The sequence below is a fragment of the Hyaloscypha bicolor genome, assembly GCF_002865645.1.
Source record: "Hyaloscypha bicolor E unplaced genomic scaffold K444scaffold_117, whole genome shotgun sequence".
In the NCBI taxonomy this organism is placed as follows: Eukaryota; Fungi; Ascomycota; class Leotiomycetes; order Helotiales; family Hyaloscyphaceae; genus Hyaloscypha; species Hyaloscypha bicolor.
Window position 1 is genome coordinate 2108291 of NW_020194619.1, and position 18938 is coordinate 2127228.

Genomic DNA, 18938 nt, shown 5'->3' on the forward strand with positions numbered 1-18938 from the left:
TTAGTTTGCCATACATCCCCCTGTTGGCGATGCACAATGACCTTTCCATATTTTTCTCGGTTCTGACTTTACTTTTTCAAGGCTTCCCCGGGCGCCGAAAGTGGCTCTCACGAGCCGGACGACAAGGCGTCTTCTGAGCCTCGCGATAGCTTGCAGGTCCCTTCTGAGGATTCCAACGCTGAACTTGAAGCAAATTGATTCATCAAATTAAATACTCACGATGTCTCCTTCGTAGAGGAGCACATACCAAGTATTGAAAAGTTTGCAGACGACCTTCAGATAGCCAATGCAGCATGGCCAACCTGGCAGAAGAGCCAGTATCAAGACTTACACGTGCTGCTGTTGAGCTGGGAGGACGACAATCTAGGGGTTAAGCAGGAAATCAAGCGTCTGGGATACGTTTTTGGTAATCTTTATTACTTTGACGTCCAAGAATTTCGGATCCCGCGCAAGAAGCCCGGGAAGGCTACGATTTCCCAGGTCTCCGCTTCCTTGAAATGGATGCGTATGATACTCTACTGATTGTTTACTACGCTGGGCATGCTCGCTTGAGCCACCAAATCAACGAGGCACCAATCTGGGCGGCGTGTGTACAGCATACTATATATAGTCTTGAGAAACTGCTGAGAAGAACAGAACCGACAAGCCCGGATCCCCAATATTGCCCTCTGGGGGCGTGCAACAATTACTTGAAGAGGCAGAGTCAGATATCTTCCTGCTTTACGACAGCTGCCATTCAGCGCATCCTGCAGTCAATATCTCTGGCCAAGGAGTCACAGAATTGATCGCTGCATATGGCTTCGAGACCCATGCTCCTGCCATTGGGCCACACTCGTTCACAAATGCCCTTATTCGGGAACTCGAAGAGTCGTTTGTTGGCCCACCAATCTCTGTCGCTGAACTACATAGTAAAGTGATCAGCTCTCTGAAAAATTGGAAGCCAAGTCTTTTAAGGGACGAAAACGGTAATGTGTGGACGGATGAGAATGGTCGGGCGAAGTACGAATGCCACAAAAGGAGAACGCCAGTTTATTGCTTTCTTACTAATGAATCGCCATACAGGAGTATTATTCTAGCTCGGCTTCCATCTAAGTTATCTCTTACCTCGGTAGCCAACAAGGACAAGGTAGTTGATCCAGACAAGCAGACCGCAGGTGCGAGCAGGAGCAGACGCCGGTGAGCTTTCCGTCCTGGCGGAAGAGCCCAAAGGCACAGCAGAAACACAGCCATCAGTATCAAATGAGATACTTCACTCGGCACATTCATCTCAAATCGATTCCTCAGCCCAGTCAACCCAGCCAATAACAGTGTCCGAATCACCGAGGCCGGAGGACTCACTCCGAGTATAACTCGCAGTCCACTTTGAAGATGACTTCTTCCTTGAAAAAGAAGACGAAGACGACGAAAAGAGAATTCGGACTTGGTGCAACTGGTTAAAAACAATACCGGATGGGGTCCAGAACGTCACCATTGAAGGAATCTACAAGAGTTGCTCCGCCCTGGTACTTCTTGCCCTACCTAGGTACCAATCGCACATTGGGATCTTCTGCCAAACAACGCTGCCTATTCATTCATTGGATTCGTGAAACCCAACAACTGGTCCAAGGCGGACTTGGCTCGACTTCAGCCCGCAGTTGGTGATTCTAAGCTCGACAAACTCACTTCTGCTCCATATATTCCACCAATCCAGAACCCAAGGTGCGCCTCAAACAATATAATGGGAGCCTGACTTCTGACTTAAGCACTACTGCACGCCAAACTGCCACCAAGTATTATAAAACTGGACCAGATAGTCGAAGAACAGAGCTTCCCGGGTACACGTTTTCACCACGCTCATCTGGATCACAAATACGATCTGCGCAAATCCGAGAAGAGAAGGAGGCGGAAGAACTGGATGATTTTATCAGCCAAGTATCGTCTTTACTAGCGTAGATGGGGCCAGCGGTACAAGAATATCGAGACTTGGCGAACAGTGATCAAACATGGAGAACGGTTGCAATATAGTCAAGGACAAAAAAAACATAGACTACAAATCCTCGTTCTTGATTGCTCATATCATTCACCCTATGGCTCACAAAGAACAAGCCTCGAAGAGAGAAACTCCACAAGAGACAGAAATTTCACTTGTATGTGTGGTGTTTATTGCGTAAAAGTCTTGATCTCCGACGCTTCTAAGCGAAGGGGAAGTTGGCGGGGTAGAACCTAAAAGGGGGGCTTCTTCGCTGAGTTTTATTGTCCGGATATGTTTCTCTTCTTCAACTAATTTTGATGAGTGCAAACCACTAACTCTCCAAGATCTGATACAATTTCGAATTCCTAACAGAATTTATTGTTTACTTCTATTTCTAATAACAGGATACCCATTGGACTCCTTCCGTGGATGATGAGGAGTGACCTGAGCCTCTATCTTGTCTAATCATTCCTTGACAGTCTGATAATCAACCCCACTGTTTAAATAAACATTCGCCATAATTCTCTCTCCTGACATCTCAGCAAACACAAATCTCTGGCTGCCGGCTCATATCATTTTCTCCTTGGATGAAGTTCTCCTCTCAGCCCCTCCTCTCCCCAACCCTCCCAAATCTCAACCCACAACCCACAATCCCCAATACCTCACCTCCAACCCCAACCACTCCTCTTCTCTAACGCCTTAATCTCCTCCTTGATCTGCGTCAACTCCCTCAACCTCGCCTCCTCTCCCTCCCTCAACGCCCTAACCGCCTCGGCCTTCAGCTCCTGAAAATCGTCATCCAGCCTCTTATGCCAAGGATACAGCACAAACACCTGGAATCCGAGCGCCGTGGTAGCGACGAAGAAGTTGGTGAGCGAGAAGCGGCGCGCGATCAGCATTGTAGCGCGTGATTAATTTATTATCGGGTGAAGATGCAAACGAAAATGAAAATGGATCGATCACGTGTCTACGTTCCCACCTTGATCAGTGGGCCAATTTTGAATGAGGGAGTCCCTAGATCTGACGTACCGAGGTATCTGTTCTCAATTCCAAGGCAAGAAAGAATGGATTCTGAGTGGAGTGGATGGCGTGAATGGAACCTCCTTCAATCGACCTCAGCACGCAAAATCTTGAACTGAATTAATCGCATATTTCGTAAAGGAGGAACAACAAATGAAAGAGACGACAGAAGTCGACGTTTAATCTCTTTTATGGTGAGGCAAATTCGGGTGTCATCGGGATGTGGAAAATCAGCTGATTGTTGCGTCCAGACCCGCTGCCGAGACAGGCGCTATATTCGGTCCGACAAAACAACAACAAAACGGTCCGCCTTTTACGCCTATAATAACTTTTTAACCATAACTTGAAGTAATTAATACTAAGCAATATAATTATATAAGAGAATTAGGTGAATAAAATATATTAATCCGATTTTTGATAGGATTTGTGGTTAATTAGTAAATAAATTTCAAAGTATATAAACGAATTATACTTTATTTTTATTTTTAACTATACAAAACACCAAAATATTTCGGGAAAGCCAGGTACGCTTAAGTAAATAATATATTAAACTTAGACTTATAAGGCCCTTAGGCTTCTATAAGCTTATCATATATAATAGAAGCTTAAATTTTAAGAGTTGCTACTAATGAGAGTTGTGACGGCGGGATCAATGCAATGGTCGAAGCACAAAGTTCAGAGAATCTCATGTATTGAAAATACTATACTAGAGAGTAAAGGAGAAGGGAATGCCTCGACCTTTAGTAGTCCTTTGCCAATCTCTAGCTTTCTTGCCCGTTTCAGGCGCGTTTCCTCTCGTTTGATATTTGCGGCAGAATATGCAATTATGCCAGCCGTTACAAGAGTATAAAGTATTAAAGGTCTATGATTTTAATCCCGTGTAACCTTGTATATTATACAAGTCGTGATTTTTAATTATATAAAACACGAATATTTCTATGTGAGCTAATTTAAAATAATTCCGTACTTTATAACTCTTATAATATTAAAGATATTAATAATCAGAGAATAGAGAATTAACTATAATAAGATATATAATAATTCTAATTAATACAATTTATGTCAATTAGTATTATAGTGGACTTTCTTTTATTTTGTCGCTGTTGTGTCGGACCGACCATGGTGCTACGCCTGGACTGCTCCACTTTTAAATGCTCGAACTTTTGATTTTGAAACGTTGATAATATGTTCCATTCCTGTCTTTGTTCGGGTTTTGGAGAAGCGTGAGGCACTGTAATGGTTTGTGATCGATTTTATCAGAAGTGAAAGTGTTCCGCTAGCCTGGTGACGGGGTAGTCATTTTCAGGACTTAAACATCTTGAACACACCCGTAAGTCTGCCACTCCAAACGGCTTTCGATATTTGAGTTTTCTTATATTACTTTCCCTTTCTTCTGGTCCGGACAGAAACAACGCTCTTACTCACGCGCTCTCACTCCCTCCTCACTCGTCTCCATCAACAACCCAAACCCACTTCGGCAACACCCTCCCACTCAGCCTCACCACCTCCTCGCAAACCCACCGTCCCCTCTCCCTCCTCGCCCCATTCCTCCAATTCCACTCCCCACACCCCCAGCCTTTCAGCCTCTCCTCATCCCACAAACAGTAACCCCACTCCCTCCACCTTTCGCCGCGACTCTCAAACCACTGTCCCTGCGCCTCTCTTTCACTCCGCTTACTCCGCACCCACGCCGCATTCGGTCCATCTTCAATATCGCCATCGAATTGGACCCTTGGTCTTCGGTGGTGTACTTGGATATAGGCAAGGGGAGGCCCGGAGTCGGGAGTGCCTTCGAGCGCCTTCGTCAAGAAGGTCGGCGCGTACATGAAAGAATGGATGAGGTGGGGTTTCAGGAGTTCGAATTTCTCCTTCGTTGAAGCTGCTTTGAGCGCTTTCGCAAGGAATGGAAGGCCCATCATCATCAAGGCTTCACATTGTTCGGGTTCCCAGTATTGATCTGTTCCCCCAAATTTAGCTTTCCATTCAATCTTCAAAAATAAGAAAGGGGGAAAGGGAGGAAAACCCACGGCGTGCCAAAACCTGTTTCTCAGCTCGAGCCTCCAACTGTTTTCCTTCTTTCATGAAACATCTCAGTTCCTGCCTCTCACTCTCAACGTTCATCTCCCAGACGAGTTCTTTCGTCTCCTCCAGCACTCTCCTATAAACGCGGACTATCCAATCCCGCACACAAGCCAACTCCTCAGCCTCCCAATCCTTCATCCCCTCACCCCCAAAATACAAATCCGCCATCTCCTGCTCCCCAACCCCATGCCCTCTATACGGCTTCCCAAAATCTTTATCCGCAAACAACGCGACGAAAATCTCAAACCTATACATCGCTCGCTGGATCCTATGCCTCTCCGTCTCCGAGATCTCAAGATGAGCGCGAGGAATTGGCGCTGAGCGCTTGCTCGCTGATACCGGACGCAATGCATCTTTGCAGAAATGGACCGTCAAGATCTGAATCAGTAGCTCCCGATTCGCCATCTCAATCACATCCCCATCCGCAATCTCCACCTCGCTCGGCGGCAACTCTCCAGACGCATTGCCAGAGGATGCGAGTCTTGCTTTCAACTCTTTATACCCCGTCATGAAGTGCCGGAGAGATGTCAGCCTCTCCCCATCTCGAGGGACCTTCGTTGCTTCCACGACCGTCCGCGCCTCGAGGAGGAGAGAAGGGCGTAGCTCATGCTGGAGCAATCCTTTGAGGATTTTTATCCTCGGGCCGTGGAATGCGCGCCAGCAACCTGGGGAGGCGCGAAGAAGCGCATCCAGACTCCTCACCTCCGTTACCGCTTCTAGGATCGCTATCCGAAGCTCGGTTGGCAGGCTTTCTATCGCCGAACCACCCTTTCGGCCCTCACTGAGCTCTTTCTTCTCCTCCACCTCCTTTGGTGGTGTGTTGGCCGGGACGGCAACCGCGGACTTGGTGTCTGGCGAGGGGGTTTCCGTTTCTCGAACTGGGAGTAGAACTGGATTTTGGCTCTCTGGTGTTGGTTGCGGGGGCGGAAGTGGAGAAGAAGTTTTTGATTGCCGTTTCGACCCCAGAACAGCGAGAAGCTGCTTCATTGCCTTAGTTAATGCCATCTTCTCCTCTCCTTCTCTTCCCTTTCCTTCCTTCCTTTTCGGTTCTCTTTCTTTACTCTTTTCTCTTTTCCGTTATCTTGTTTTGACTTTAGTGTCTTCCGAGGTCTATGTGATCCTCGAAAGATTCAGTGTCGTTTCGAAAAAGTGACAGTCATCAGAGGGGAGTCAACAAATGACTCAGCTGCCGGAGGAAGTGAGGAGTCGTTTCGGCGCACGAACACGTGACTCAGCCCTCCCGCCTTTGCTGTCTCTCCAAGTTCTCGAGGTAAGCGTTTGCTTTTTCTCGCGTCTCGAGTCTAGTTGCTTGCCGAGTTCATTCACCGGAGATTTTGCTCTCGTTTGACGTCGAGATGAAGTGAGACGAGAGGGGGCGCGGTGAATGCCGTTATGGCCCCTGCCTTCTTTCCCGCCCAACGCCCTCGTGAGTCGTGGGTGGTGTCGAGTCGGCCAATGACTCGGATGCGCCCGATGCGAACCACGGTGCGAACTCCCGTCTCGAGACTCCGGTCACACTGCACATGTACAGCCCCAACGCCATCTGCAGGACAACAGAGCGGCGCCATCGCTAGTGCATTATTCCAGAAAACGCGCACACAGGACGGCAACTCCAAATTAGGTTGCTCTCAAGGGCAATGCACCAGGGTGTGCATGAGCGACACCAAATCAATTTGCCTTCGCGGGCAGTGCAAAGGTGAGCGTGAGAAATCAGATTAGGTTGCGCGGCCGGCTGAATGTTTGCGCAGTGCTGCGGTCGCGAGCGAAGCATAGCTGAGCCAGTGCTGCGCCTTTTGGTGGCGCGCTTGGTTGAAAAAGGGGGCTTGGAAGCGTCACGTGGGAAGCGTCACCCAGCAACCAAAGATGGGGATTGGGAAGAGAGGGATGGGGAGGGGAGAATGGGGGAAGCGGAGGAAGACACCAGGATTGAATCGAGAGGGTTTGCAGCGGTCTAGGGTCACAAGGTGAGGAAAAGGTTTTGATATTACAATGAAACTTTAATTTTTTGTATCTCCATCTGCAGTATCCTCGATCTATCGGCTGAGTAGAACGCCATTAGTTGCAAGCCAGTGCCGTTGAACGCCGTGAAATCATAACTTCATGAAAAATGTACGAAGGTCTGTCGTTGAACAAGACAGACAGATTAAGGAAATGACCGTGAAGCTCCTTTCTGGAGGGTTGTATGTATCCCATGGTATCATCCATCCATTCTGTTCGTGAATCCGTGGTCCGACAGTAAACGTAACGTAACGTAACGTAAAGTAAAGTGGTGTGCAATCAAGCCCAAAAAGGGAGAGAAGACCTAAAAATGAAAAAAGAGGAAGAGACGACATGCTCGCAAGCTCGCTGCCCCTGGATGCTCATTCTTCCGCAGATGCTCACTCCTCCTCGCCCTCCGCATCCTCATCACCGACCCTAGTCTCTCTGCCACCTGAGCAAAGGCGGTATCCACTTCCGCCCTGCTTCGTCTCAATGATCCCCTCCCTCAGCGCCCACTGAACAAGCAACGCATCATTCTCCTGCCTCACCTCAGCGCTCTTCGCCATGGTAGCCACCTTCTCCAAATGCTTTCCCACATGCTCCATGCGATCATCCCAGCACGTTTGCCCCTCAAACACGGCGCCGCACGCGGCCAACGGACACGCCAACCGCTGCGGCGGCTGCCTCTTAACCCGCGAGCAAGACACTGCAAGCTCCTTCAGCTTCTCCTCCCATTCGGGGTTCTTCTTCTGCTGGCGCTTGACCGTGAACGGGGTGTGCATGCGCCGGAGGTGCTGCGTGAACAGGTCCTTGCGGTTGAACTCGCTGCCTTTGACGGGCGGGCCGCCGACCTTGGGGTTAGAGAGGACTTTGGCACATCCTTGCAGCTCGCAGATCCAGGCGGAGAGGTTCAGGTGTTGAGACGAGACGTGCCGCTTCCACTCGTTCTTGGAGGCGAAGGTGCTGTTGCAGCCGGCGAAGGCGAAGACGCAGATGAAGGCTCGAGTGTGTGTGCCTGCGTTGTGGCGTTGGAGGGCTGCGGCGTCCTTGAAAGGCGCGTGGTCGCAGGATTTGCATTGGAGTTGTCCCTTGGCCGCTTTGGAGTTTGGAGAGGACTTGATGGTGGTGCGGGAACGTTTGTTGGAGGGAGGGGTGATAGTCTTAGAGTTGGAGGCAACCCGCTTCCGGGAACGTGTAGACTTGGGCGTGTACTCGACATCATCGTCATCGCCGCCGTTGACGACGCCGATAATGCTCTCCTGGTCAATGTCTCCGTCCGCATCCGCGTCTGCGTCGGACAGTGCGTCGTGCTCGACATGGATAGTACTGTTTTGTGGGGAGCTTTCGTCCTTGATGGATTCGCCGAGGCCTTCGTCACTTGGGTATCTGTACGAGGAATGACCGCCTTCCACTTTGAAGATGCGGTTATCGGTTTCAGTGTTGTACTCGGTCTTCATGGCCATCTCGTCGTATCCCTCGTCGCCATCGTAGCAAACTTCCTCTGGAGGCATGTCCGAGAAGCCTTGGATCTGGCTGAGCTGGACGTGAGAGCCATGGGATTGGAATTGCTCGAAGTGAAAATCATTTTGGTGTGAATGGCCGAATTGAGACATCCGTTGAAGCTCCTCTCCTCGCACCTGAGGTGAGAAGATGTTGTCTTGGGGCCAATCGTTTTCAGCCGGTGGGCTCAAACCACTGCTACACGTCGAGGTCACCGCGCCTTGCGATGGTGACGGGGAACCCATGCGGTTTTGATAAGCGCGTGGAAGCGTGGAGATAGGAGCTCCTGCACGCGTCATGTCAAAGAATCCTTGTGGTGTGGTAGCAAGAGGAGCAGCAGAAAAGAAGGTTCTCTCTGGTTCCTGAATAAAGCGTTGCATAGGTTGTTGTAGTTGACTTTGTTGCTGGAAATGGTGTTGAACTTGCCATGAAAAGGGAGCTTGAGGTTGGTTCAGGACTTTGAGCTTGGGATCGAGGTTCTCCATCCAGGAGTTATCGAAGGAGCTGTCGAGCCCGCACAGGTCATCTTGGTAGGACTGTGAGCTCGAGTAGAAATCCTGGAGGGACTCCATTCCAGGCATGGAGCCAAAGCCAAAATTGTTCGACATGATGTAGATGTCGAGGAGTTCAGCAAGCCTGGAGGTAGAAGGCGGAAGGAAGTTGAAGTGGTGGAGGTGTTTGCCGAAGCGAGCGCGCCTAATATAGCTCGAGGTCGAGGGCGTGTTTGCTCCAAGAACCCGCTGGTGAGATTCACTAAGTATCCAATATCAGTGACCGAGATGATTGGATATCAATGGCGAGAATATGCTGTGTAGACGTACAAAAAACTTGGAAACAAACAACTCGCTCTTTGTACAGACAACCAATGTCTTTATGCACCAGCAGCACAATACATACAAATTCGCTCCCGAGGATGAGTGAGGTCACCGATCAGCTGGATCAGGTGAGAGGGGGCATTCGGGGCGAAGCAGCCAAGTTCCAAAGTCTCGGAGAGGGGCGGAGCTGCGGTTAGTGGGATGTTTGAGGGTGGTCGAACAAAACGAGCAGAGGGACGACGACATAAAGTAAAGGCGGCCAAGCCCCCTCACCAGCACATCCAACCTCCATGATCGACTGGAAACATGGCGCCTCCCGGTGTGGAAGAAAGAGCCTCAAACTAAGTCCCGCAAGCAGACCGACTGCAAACTGCAGCGCCAGCACCAGCAGCCAGGAATGCATATGCAAACCCCTGACTGTTGGTGGAGGTCCATGGCTGCGCCTCTGAATGGACAGGGAGCGGCAGCCGGCGAGGGAGGAGCCCATTTGCCCTCTCTCGCTCTCGCTGAGCGGTTTGGGAGGTCGTCGGGCACGCGGGAGTGGGCAGACGTGGACGGAGGGTATGCTCGTTGCTTTTTTGCAGGGTGGTTGTACAAATCCCAATCAAGGCCTTCCATTCCTTCGATACGCCATAGGGCGGACAAGGCGGGAACCAGGCAGACTCGGCCTCTCCTCCACACTCACGTCTTCACCTGTGCATGTGCATTTTTTGCGCCGGGCGAGGGACTAGAGACATGTTCCATGTTCCAGAAAGAAACCGGTCGTGTCATCCCTCCTTCTTCTTCCAGAAATCAAGATGACGGACGCAAAAGAAAGGAGTTTCCCTGAGACCCCCCTCCAAGACGATCACCAGTCTCCATTTCAGCCCCAAAATGCGGCCCTCCCAAAGCGGACACAGCGCCGTATCGCCCCCAAGCGGCTCTATCCAATTTGCTGTGATTGGCCGTTTCCTCAAACCCGGCGGCTATTCTCCCCTTTCTTCCACTTCCCTTCGAGGAGGGTGTGAGGTGCGCTGTCGCATCAGCTCCCCGAGTGCAGACCGGATTTCGCGGGTTTGGTATTGGGCAGTTTGCAGTCTGCAGTCAGTCAGTCTCCCAAGGAGAGCCCATGATTTCGCCTCACTGCCCCTTCGCCCCGCCAAAGTGGGGTCCCTCCCGCTGCGCGCTATGCCTCTCACAGACACCGATTCTGCAGGGGCTCAGTGGATGGTGGCTGGATATCCTTGTGCGCCAATAACTGGACCCCTCACCCCTCCATCATGCGGTTCAGATGAAACCTAACTCGGTGAGCTTTAGCGAAGGATTCTATAAATGAAACGCAAATATTGAGAATGTGGCCTGAATGGGAGGCCAGACATATCAGGTGCGGCTGAGCCGCATTGCTTGAGGGCGGTTTGATGTATTCTGGGTTTTGAAGTTCAGACTGTCAAGATGCATGTTTGACATGGTTTCGGATCCAGAGTAAATCACTGGCAGTAAGCTGCATTAGAGGATTAATACGAGAAAAGATCAACAAACGCCATGAAAGGCCAGAAGAAAGCCACCAGCTCCATTAAATCCCACCTCTACCCAAGAATCTTTTAGTACACCAATCCATCCGTAAACCAAAAAAAAGTCGTGAATCGTAACTCATCTCACGGCTCAAACGTAAGTCAACGGTAACCAAATCCACATGGGTTATCCGGGGAATTCCACCAGGGAATGAAATCAGTAAAAATAGATCCAATATCACGATCTGCGTTTGAAATCACTAGGATCTTTCTGCGCCGGGACGCGCTCCACATTGCAATTGCTGCAGAACTCGTGGGGCCGCTCCGGACAGCCCGTGCACCGTAGATCGATTCTGGGGTTGTGGGGCGTATTGCACTGGCACTATTGTCTACCCATCAGCGCCACCGTGGTGATATTGATTTGCTCAGGGAAAGGGCTTTCTTACACAGTAGACGACGGTATCGTGCTTCACGCGCTTCTGGGCTGGAAGTGGGTCATCGCCACCGCTGGGCCTGCATCTTTTGGTACTTGGACCTGCATGGCCCTCCTCATGGTTGGATGCAATACCTGGCGATCCGCCCGTGGAAGCCTTGGACTCGGGAGGGTTTTCGGTTGGAGATCCCGTGGCCGATTGAGAAGGCCCAGGCCCGTCCTCGTCTGGGGAACCGAGAGAGTGCGGGCTCTCAACCTCTCCTTTGGGCCTGTCACTGTCCATGGGGACCCAATCCTGGATGCTTTGTTTTGGCAGCTTGTGCCGTCCCATGAAGTGGTCATCAATATGGTCGAAGCGCTCGGTCCAAGCATCGACTCCCCTCTTCTTCAACTCAACCAGACTGTTACAGAAACCGCACCAAAAGCGCGATTGGCAGTTGCGACCAATTCGACAGTTGTCGAGCTTGGCCTTGATGGGGTCTGAATCAAGCACCATCTGATGCGCTTTTACAAGATGCTCTTGGAAAGTCTGTCGGCGATAACACACCTTGGCGCATGCGCCGCCTTCAAGTCTCTCTTCGTCGCATCGCCAAGTCTCGAGGTGAAAGTGCTGAGAATTTTCATGACGCTTCCAATCATTCTTGCTGCCAAAGGTCTTGTTGCAGGTCAAGAAGGTGCAGCCATATGGCCGCTCGTGACGCTTCATGTGTTTCCTGAACAGTTAGCACTGCACATAAAAGATGTTGAGAACACATACTTCAATTCGCAAGGACGACCGGTGAACCTCTTGCAAGTCTGGCAGGTGACTTGGTTTTCACTTCTGTTGCTGGCAGCAGATCCAAGGTTATGGGGTTTTGGAGAATGGGTGGTGTCCTTTTGCACAATATAACCAAGTTCGCGAATGACTTTGAGAACCTCTAGAGCCTTCTTCTGAGCCTCAGAATCCCGGGCTGCCTCTTCAGGGGAGGGGGCATCCGTTGGTTTAATACGGCCGTTTGCTCCACTTGAGGTCGGCATCGCCGAACTCGGACCAGCGGGCCACTGATCGCGCGAGGACAACCTTCCATTGGGCAAGTGGTTCCGTTCCGAATCCTGATGGGTTGCACGATCAGGAGAAACGTCAGTAATCTTGGCTCCCGCCAATGCCTGTTTGACTACCCCCAAAATAGTGGCATCTGAGGCTGACACTGGATTCTGCCTTGGAGCCTTACCAGTGGTACTCCCTCTTGGAACCGCTTGGGAACTTGCAGGTTCAACTTTGGAAATTGTCGAATTACTCTGGCCCACTGGGACTAGAACATTATCCACATCGATCCTGTTTTCCAAAATGCGACTCTGGGTCCGGAAAACTTCCAAAGGTTGGACGGTTTCCTGCTGTGGGGTCTCGGATGGAGAACTCTTATTGGTTGCAGCCACCTTGGAATCAAAGTCCGGTTGGGGTCCTTTGGGGGCGATAAAATCCTGAGACGATTCAATAACCTCGGGATAAAGGGATTTGGGTTTCCAATTTGTTTCGGCCAATTGACCGGACTGTGTGTCGCGAATATCTGCCTTCATGGTGCGGGGTGGCTCCGGCAGATTGGGCCGTTGAGTTGATTCCTTGTCCTGTATCGTAAGGCCATTCCTTTCAACATATTCACCGCTGTTACCTATTAGTTCCCTGCACCCTCTTCAACATGCGTGCATCCACTCCACTTACCGTCGTATGAGCTCGTCGAAGTCATCATCATGCCTCAACTGGTTTCCATGGACTCGTTTAAGATGACTCCGGAAGTTGTCCAAACGTGGCCATGACTTCTCTTTGGATTTACATCCGGACACAAGACAGCGGAACTTCTTGGTCATTGCAGTTTCCGACATGGCTGAAGGATGCTTGCTCTTGGTATGCCTTTCCAAGTCATTCGTAGTACTAAATCCTTCGGTGCGTGGACATCCTGGGACTGTACACGTAAATGGCTTTCTGTGTCGTAAGTCGTGCTTCCTACAATTCATTAGCATGCATCAGGGAACGACTTCGATGTCCGTACTTCAATTCGGATTGGGTTTTGACATGTTTCCGGCATGTTGGGCAGGTGAGTTTAGATGAGTCCGAAGGGGAAGAGGTCGGGTAACTCCATGATGGTTCAGCAGTTCTAACATCTCGCTGCAGCATATCGTTGAGCACAGGAAACGCCTGATAGTCGGGGACATGTCCTTGAAGACTCTGGCAGTCTTGATCCCTTTCTGGAACGTCGGCGGTGAACACGGAGGGGTTCCCATCACTACGCCTGGTTCCATAACCGGAGTCCGAATGAGGTGCACAATATTGGAATGATCCTGGGTCCGATGGGTTGGGTGCTTTATACTGACCTGTGTATGCTAGATGACTTCGGTTGTCAATATGTCTTGACTGAGACCTGTCGTCTGGGACGATCTCTGATATCCCCTTAGGGATCCAAGGTCCGTCATTACCCATATACCATTGAACCAAAGGCAATTGGGTCGGTGGAGAAGCACGATTCGGGCCGTCCATTGGGAGCTGCTGAGGCCTCGCATGGTTCGGAGATCCATAGGATAATTCACCGAAGGGATGAGGTTGAAGCAGAGCGTCCCAAGCATTGGAGGCAGACATTGATGCTTGAGGACTTGGTAGAGTCCTTGAATTGCTCAAGGGGTCCATCTCCACGGGCTGTGGAGGCCAATCCAGGGGAGGGGGCCCCATCTCTCTTGCGGGTCCGTACATCTGTCCTTGGTCCAGAGGACTTCTGGTAGGAATAGGGGGATAGTACTAAAACAACACATCCATCAGAACGGAAGCCTAAATGTGGCGGAGAGCTGGGATTCTATCGTACAGAGCGATCACGGCGACTCGATTGACCTGACATTGTACCTATCTGACGTGTGTTAGCGAGCGGCACAACTTGAGCAAAGTCAGATTGATCAAACCGGTGGTGTTTCCCGTCACAATTCGGCGACAGTCGGCCAGCGGAACGTCGGATCAAAACCTCCCAACTGGATTGTATAAGAACAGCTAGAAACTTGCCCTACAGCTGTGCCTGAGAGCTGCTGTCGCCGACTCCTCGCAACGCGGGGCGATACTTCGATGGTGAAGAGTTGCTTTGGAAGTGGAAGGACACTGGTTCGCAGGGCCACGGCAAGGCAGACTCGAGACTATATCGCGCAGGTAAATGGGTTCCGCTGGGTCGACCCCTGCCAGGAGCTCGGTGAACGCGTTCGGAAAAGCTCAGGAATCTGAGGACATGGGGATCACAGCAACACACGATTGGAAGGCCGTTCCAAGACCACGCGGGAAAGAAATGCAGCGGCTGGTTCAGTCGCCGAATCATGAGATTGCGAGGGCCAAGGAGGTAGAAATGGGATTGAGGTGAGGAAGAAGGAAGAAAGGGAGGGAGAAGTGAGGCGGACCATCGGTGAGTCTGCTGCCTGTTCTCGCTTGAAAGCCTCACTTTGCCTCCCGCGTGCGCACGACCGCGACTCCGAAGCCCAGACGGCGCGAGAAACTTTCTCGCGCATCAATAGCTTCATCTCCAATCTATCGGTGTGCATACCGACGCCCGGCTTGTGTGCGAAGGGTACATGAAAGGATCATGAAGCCCTCGCGATTGCCACGTTTTCTTGCTGCAGATGTACGGCGTGATTTCGTGTTTGCAGCTGGTGGGGTGGGGCGGTTTCTGGCCTTGCGTCCTCAGGCATCGAATATCACGAGACCTGTCACGTGAGAAGTTCATTTTTTCTTCTTCAGAGGTCTCACACTTGAGTGTTCGAGGGACTTCGCATTGGTGTCTTCTTTCTCTTTGTTCAGCAGTCAATATTTTTGCTTGTACTGGTCCGTATTTCGTTGTTGTACTACCGAAGTTAAGCGAGGATGGCGAGACCGTCCATTCAAACGCACCCGCTCTCCCTGAATTCTCGAGTGGCAGAGAGAATAATTTAATCCAGTTAAATTTTCCCTTACGTCATATGAACCTGAATTACACTTGTTCGCCGCATCCAACTACCAAGTCTCCTTGCAGCTCAGAGGCGGGGACAGCTCCAGAGCAAAGTGTCTGGATGGAGTTACTTGCATGAGAGGCGGTGGTATGTAAACGAGAGGACATCGGCAGGGGCCTTCTCCACACCCCTCTACTTCTTTCCTTCTTCTCCTGCAATCCTCCACTTCAATCCTCTGATCCCGCTCTCCCCAAATCCTGCATCCTTGCAAGCACGGGCGTGATTCTTGAAGCTTCCTCGCATTCTTTCATCCTGGATTCAAGCCAGCTGGCCGGAATCTCCGATCGTTCCCAGTACCGGGCTACAGGCTGAAGACATCTTTGGTCAAGTCGCACAACCAGATGCTAAGCTACAAAGTTTATTTAGTTTAAAGGCTTTGGGTTGAGATCATCGCATGGCTAGTCTTAATCTCCAGCCAACAGCCAGTTACGATGCACCAGAACAACTGAGCCGCAGGATCTTCAGTAGTGCATGAGAAGCTTCGTGGAAGCTGTTTGTCGTATTGGACGGATAATCTTCCCGGAATCACTGTCAAAGCGCCGTCTGCGACCCTCCTCGATGAGTAGAGATAGAACCCAAAGGCAAAGCCGATCGCCTTACTTTTTTCTTCAACACGGCCAAAGTCGCCCTTGTCTCATGTCTATCAGATATGATTGTCTTGTCAAGCACGGTTTGCTGGCACGGCTCGAAGCTCTAGAACGACAGTAAGTGATTCTCTAGCTCCTTCACCAGAATTTCAGGATTCTCCATCGGCCATTCTGCAAGCCGAGCCACAAGACGCTTGGAGCATTTCAGCCACCATGTCGCACACTGATTCCGATTACCTGGTTTTACCAACCATGACTCTCATGACCCGGCGTTTGCTTACGATCTACCTGCATGTCAAATGCCACACGCTGCAGGCCGTTTCGGTATTATATCAGATATCACTTCTTGAATCACTACTTCTTCATGACTCTGACAGCAAACTTGGAATCTCAGAGGCCGGCTCTTCAACGCGCCTTCAAAAGTCTTTCCGCTCCTCAACAATACCCTTGTTACTTTTTCTTTGTATCCCCCCCTCCGATGTTACCATCCAATCCGAAGGCCGCTTCCAACTTGCATTCGTCATCTCTCTGACTATAAAGCAAACTATCTGACTCTCTTCGAATGAGGTTGCCCGTTTGTCCCCTGAGTGCGCGCTCTCTTGTGAACGCTACCAGTATTTTGCCAAGGATGGGGCATCAAGCGATGTCTGTGCCCTAATGCAGTGGCAACACAAGATGCATTTCCGCGGAAGCCATTGCTTCTCAATAGATGAAGACCAAGGCTCTATCCAAATAAGAAAATTGTTCTTGGAAAAAGATTGATAGGTGACACTACCCATGACCGATATGGATGGCATATGAAGATCAGCAGTTTTGTCACGGTAAGCGTTCGTATTGTTCGAGATACTTCGTAAAGTATAAATAATGCTGTTTCCCGGTCCTGCATATGTCAAGCGCTCTGTTTCTCTATCTACTCTTTGTCATCAGTTGTCTACGATCTTACTCGCATTTGGAGGGCTTGTCTCTCAAGAGCTATCTGTAAGTGAAACCTCAACTACACAAAGGATTTGTTCTGACCACTCCTCAGATCTGCTTCACTCCGTTTGCAAACGACTGCCTCAACACCAAATCCGAGGCACACCCAAAAGCCTCGAACCCTATCAGTCAACGAAATTGCGTCAGCCTTTCTGTCAACCGGGTTCTCGGAACTGAAATTTGGAACCAACATCCGCCCACGCACGCGCAACCTCGTGGCAACCACGCGCCGCAATACCCCCAAGGCAACACAACGCTGCACAAAGTAGGCACCCCCTTCCCGCCCTGGCATCTGAAAACAAGGTTGACGTTCCACAGCACGCTTCCGCCATGTGCGACTGGGAAGAATTCCAATTCGTCTGCGGCCACAACTCCAGCCGCCTGCTCTCCTACTGCCACTTCGCGCGGACGGACCCCTACCACCAATGCTTTGGCGTCAAGGTCATCAAGCATACGTGGGTGCAGAACGTGGCGTGCCAACCTTGCATTGATGCGACGCGTGCAGCGGCAATGAAGCGGGCCGCACGTGGCGGACGGTAGATCTTCCAGAATGTTACACTCGGATAAGGGGGAGGATGTCCTCTTCCGAGGTCAGGTCCAGACTCCACGCCGCTGACGAGCCGGTGTCGGTTTGGCTGTGATTGGGAGAGGAATGGGGAGCGTGTACCTCGGAAGAGACGAAGATTTAAAGGGAGAGACGGGGCCATTGTGTGCATTGTTGCGAGTGGCTATCTTTCGGAGTTGGGTGCGGGTCTACAGTACAATTAGGGGAGATATTGATATCGTGTGCATGCCTGTACGAGCCTTGTCGTATTGTAATACTGCACTCGTTACATTAAGAACGAAAGTTGGCAATCCAAAGCCTATTCGTCGACTTGAACAAAACAAAGCATTTCCTCTAGAACAAAAGCATCCAGTGCTGGCGTCTTGACGCACGGCCTTAGAAACATGAGAAATGGAATTCACAATACGTCGTGTCACTCGTGGCTGCCGATCGATGCGGGCATGGACCGGGAACATAACCAGCGGGAGTAACACAGCACGTTATGTAAAACAGCCATAGCACGACATTCAGGAGGTTGCTCCAGATTCAGCGAGAGACAGAATGGCTCCGTTGCACAAATGTCGATCCAGTCAGCCACGTCGGATCCGAGTTTTTGGGTAGAATAGCCGTCAAGTACCTAACGACGGGACTTCCCGGTTAGCGGAGCAGGAGAGGCCTCCGGCAAAAATAGATCGTATGGCAGCTCGAGGCAAGATGTGATTCGGTGTGATGTACTTATTCTTGCTCCGGTCTCGGCTTTTTCTCCCGCCCAATATGAAGCGGCATTGCTTGAGTATGTACGCCGAACTCCCTCCCGTCCCATCATCAAATAGCCACATGACCGTTCTACTCCTATGCTGGCGTAGAGCCAGACGGAGGAGAAGTTACAAGACCGACGACGTTATACCGCTTGCTGAAAAATGTCATCCAGTCATCGAGGGTCTGCTTTTCTTTGTCGTCTAGGTCTTCCCAGTCGGGTCGCACGTCTTCGGGTTTTGTGGAGGTGAGGGCGAGGGCGCGGGAGGCATCGTGGCCTGCGAATACTGTTTCGAAAGAGAGAGTGATTAGTGTTGGGTTTATTGTTAGGGAGCTTGGGGGCGGAGGAGGGAATGCGGGATGCTCGCAGGCTCGCAGGGGAAAGGAGGAGGGTGAGGGGGAAGGTACCGTGGTAAGAGCCGCCTTTCTCGTAGGACTTGTTTCCGGTTACGTCGAAGACTTTGCCCTGATTTTTGGTTTATTATCAGCCTCGTCGATGTGGATACGATTGGTGGGGAAGTGGGCTCGAGGCTCGATGAAGGAAGAAGGGAAGATTACTTTGATCGCGACGTAGCACAGGTTGCTGTCAATACCTAGATATGATGTCAGCCAAAGTTTTATGAGAGAGTAATTGAGACTTGCCATTGCACCTCGACAAAAACTCTGGGGTGATAGGGTCGTCCTTTGGTGGGTTGAGCACTACCGGTGTCTTGGGCTCGAATTTGCCTTTGGTTGCCATTGTGGAATGTTGGACCTGCGCAACTACTTAGAATTACCTCTTTCCGTAAACGCAATGTTGAGCAAGGGAATTGCAA

General features: G+C 50.7%; 7 protein-coding genes across 7 annotated transcripts; 2 read left to right on the forward strand and 5 right to left on the reverse strand.

Annotated features, from left to right (window-relative positions):
• Nucleotides 1-348: 348 nt before the first annotated feature.
• Nucleotides 349-1224, forward strand: K444DRAFT_50929 (uncharacterized protein). The gene is made up of 2 exons (XM_024873418.1): nucleotides 349-586; nucleotides 637-1224. The coding sequence occupies exons 1-2, from the start codon at nucleotides 498-500 to the stop codon at nucleotides 1178-1180; spliced, it is 633 nt and encodes a 210-aa protein (XP_024734208.1). The 5' UTR covers nucleotides 349-497; the 3' UTR covers nucleotides 1181-1224.
• Nucleotides 1225-2279: 1055 nt separating this feature from the next.
• On the reverse strand, nucleotides 2280-3122 carry K444DRAFT_594224 (uncharacterized protein). The gene is made up of 2 exons (XM_024878342.1): nucleotides 2981-3122; nucleotides 2280-2918 (listed from the first exon to the last, which is right to left on the reverse strand). The coding sequence occupies exon 2, from the start codon at nucleotides 2848-2850 to the stop codon at nucleotides 2614-2616; it is 237 nt and encodes a 78-aa protein (XP_024734209.1). The 5' UTR covers nucleotides 2851-2918; nucleotides 2981-3122; the 3' UTR covers nucleotides 2280-2613.
• A 1039-nt stretch (nucleotides 3123-4161) lies between these two features.
• On the reverse strand, nucleotides 4162-6384 carry K444DRAFT_665688 (uncharacterized protein). The gene is made up of 2 exons (XM_024887099.1): nucleotides 4999-6384; nucleotides 4162-4928 (listed from the first exon to the last, which is right to left on the reverse strand). Exons 1-2 carry the CDS (start codon nucleotides 6056-6058, stop codon nucleotides 4414-4416), a joined length of 1575 nt encoding a protein of 524 aa, XP_024734210.1. The 5' UTR covers nucleotides 6059-6384; the 3' UTR covers nucleotides 4162-4413.
• A 980-nt stretch (nucleotides 6385-7364) lies between these two features.
• On the reverse strand, nucleotides 7365-9544 carry K444DRAFT_615752 (uncharacterized protein). Its single transcript, XM_024880787.1, has 2 exons — nucleotides 9355-9544; nucleotides 7365-9286 (listed from the first exon to the last, which is right to left on the reverse strand). The coding sequence occupies exon 2, from the start codon at nucleotides 9139-9141 to the stop codon at nucleotides 7432-7434; it is 1710 nt and encodes a 569-aa protein (XP_024734211.1). The 5' UTR covers nucleotides 9142-9286; nucleotides 9355-9544; the 3' UTR covers nucleotides 7365-7431.
• A 1719-nt stretch (nucleotides 9545-11263) lies between these two features.
• K444DRAFT_644889 (uncharacterized protein) lies at nucleotides 11264-13993 on the reverse strand (the record flags this gene model as incomplete). The annotated part of the gene is made up of 4 exons (XM_024885019.1): nucleotides 11264-11984; nucleotides 12029-12913; nucleotides 12971-13252; nucleotides 13299-13993. The coding sequence occupies 4 exons, from the start codon at nucleotides 13991-13993 to the stop codon at nucleotides 11264-11266; spliced, it is 2583 nt and encodes an 860-aa protein (XP_024734212.1).
• Nucleotides 13994-16772: 2779 nt separating this feature from the next.
• On the forward strand, nucleotides 16773-17376 carry K444DRAFT_51226 (uncharacterized protein). The gene is made up of 2 exons (XM_024873487.1): nucleotides 16773-17088; nucleotides 17142-17376. The coding sequence occupies exon 2, from the start codon at nucleotides 17154-17156 to the stop codon at nucleotides 17361-17363; it is 210 nt and encodes a 69-aa protein (XP_024734213.1). The 5' UTR covers nucleotides 16773-17088; nucleotides 17142-17153; the 3' UTR covers nucleotides 17364-17376.
• A 450-nt stretch (nucleotides 17377-17826) lies between these two features.
• On the reverse strand, nucleotides 17827-18938 carry K444DRAFT_615760 (cytochrome b5). The gene is made up of 4 exons (XM_024880788.1): nucleotides 18766-18938; nucleotides 18682-18716; nucleotides 18532-18589; nucleotides 17827-18410 (listed from the first exon to the last, which is right to left on the reverse strand). Exons 1-4 carry the CDS (start codon nucleotides 18860-18862, stop codon nucleotides 18220-18222), a joined length of 381 nt encoding a protein of 126 aa, XP_024734214.1. The 5' UTR covers nucleotides 18863-18938; the 3' UTR covers nucleotides 17827-18219.

Excerpts from the sequence above, each read along its gene's own strand:
- K444DRAFT_50929 (XM_024873418.1), top strand. The coding sequence starts at position 498 with ATGGATGCGTATGATACTCTACTGATTGTTTACTACGCTGGGCATGCT. Across the intron at positions 587-636 it reads GAGGCACCAATCTGGGCGGC|AACCGACAAGCCCGGATCCC; the intron begins GTGTGTACAGCA and ends TGAGAAGAACAG.
- K444DRAFT_594224 (XM_024878342.1), bottom strand. The coding sequence starts at position 2,850 with ATGCTGATCGCGCGCCGCTTCTCGCTCACCAACTTCTTCGTCGCTACC.
- K444DRAFT_665688 (XM_024887099.1), bottom strand. The coding sequence starts at position 6,058 with ATGGCATTAACTAAGGCAATGAAGCAGCTTCTCGCTGTTCTGGGGTCG. Across the intron at positions 4,929-4,998 it reads GAAACAGGTTTTGGCACGCC|ATCAATACTGGGAACCCGAA; the intron begins GTGGGTTTTCCT and ends TTGGGGGAACAG.
- K444DRAFT_615752 (XM_024880787.1), bottom strand. The coding sequence starts at position 9,141 with ATGTCGAACAATTTTGGCTTTGGCTCCATGCCTGGAATGGAGTCCCTC.
- K444DRAFT_51226 (XM_024873487.1), top strand. The coding sequence starts at position 17,154 with ATGTGCGACTGGGAAGAATTCCAATTCGTCTGCGGCCACAACTCCAGC.
- K444DRAFT_615760 (XM_024880788.1), bottom strand. The coding sequence starts at position 18,862 with ATGGCAACCAAAGGCAAATTCGAGCCCAAGACACCGGTAGTGCTCAAC. Across the intron at positions 18,590-18,681 it reads TGTGCTACGTCGCGATCAAA|GGCAAAGTCTTCGACGTAAC; the intron begins GTAATCTTCCCT and ends ACCAAAAATCAG. Across the intron at positions 18,411-18,531 it reads GAAAGGCGGCTCTTACCACG|TATTCGCAGGCCACGATGCC; the intron begins GTACCTTCCCCC and ends CTTTCGAAACAG.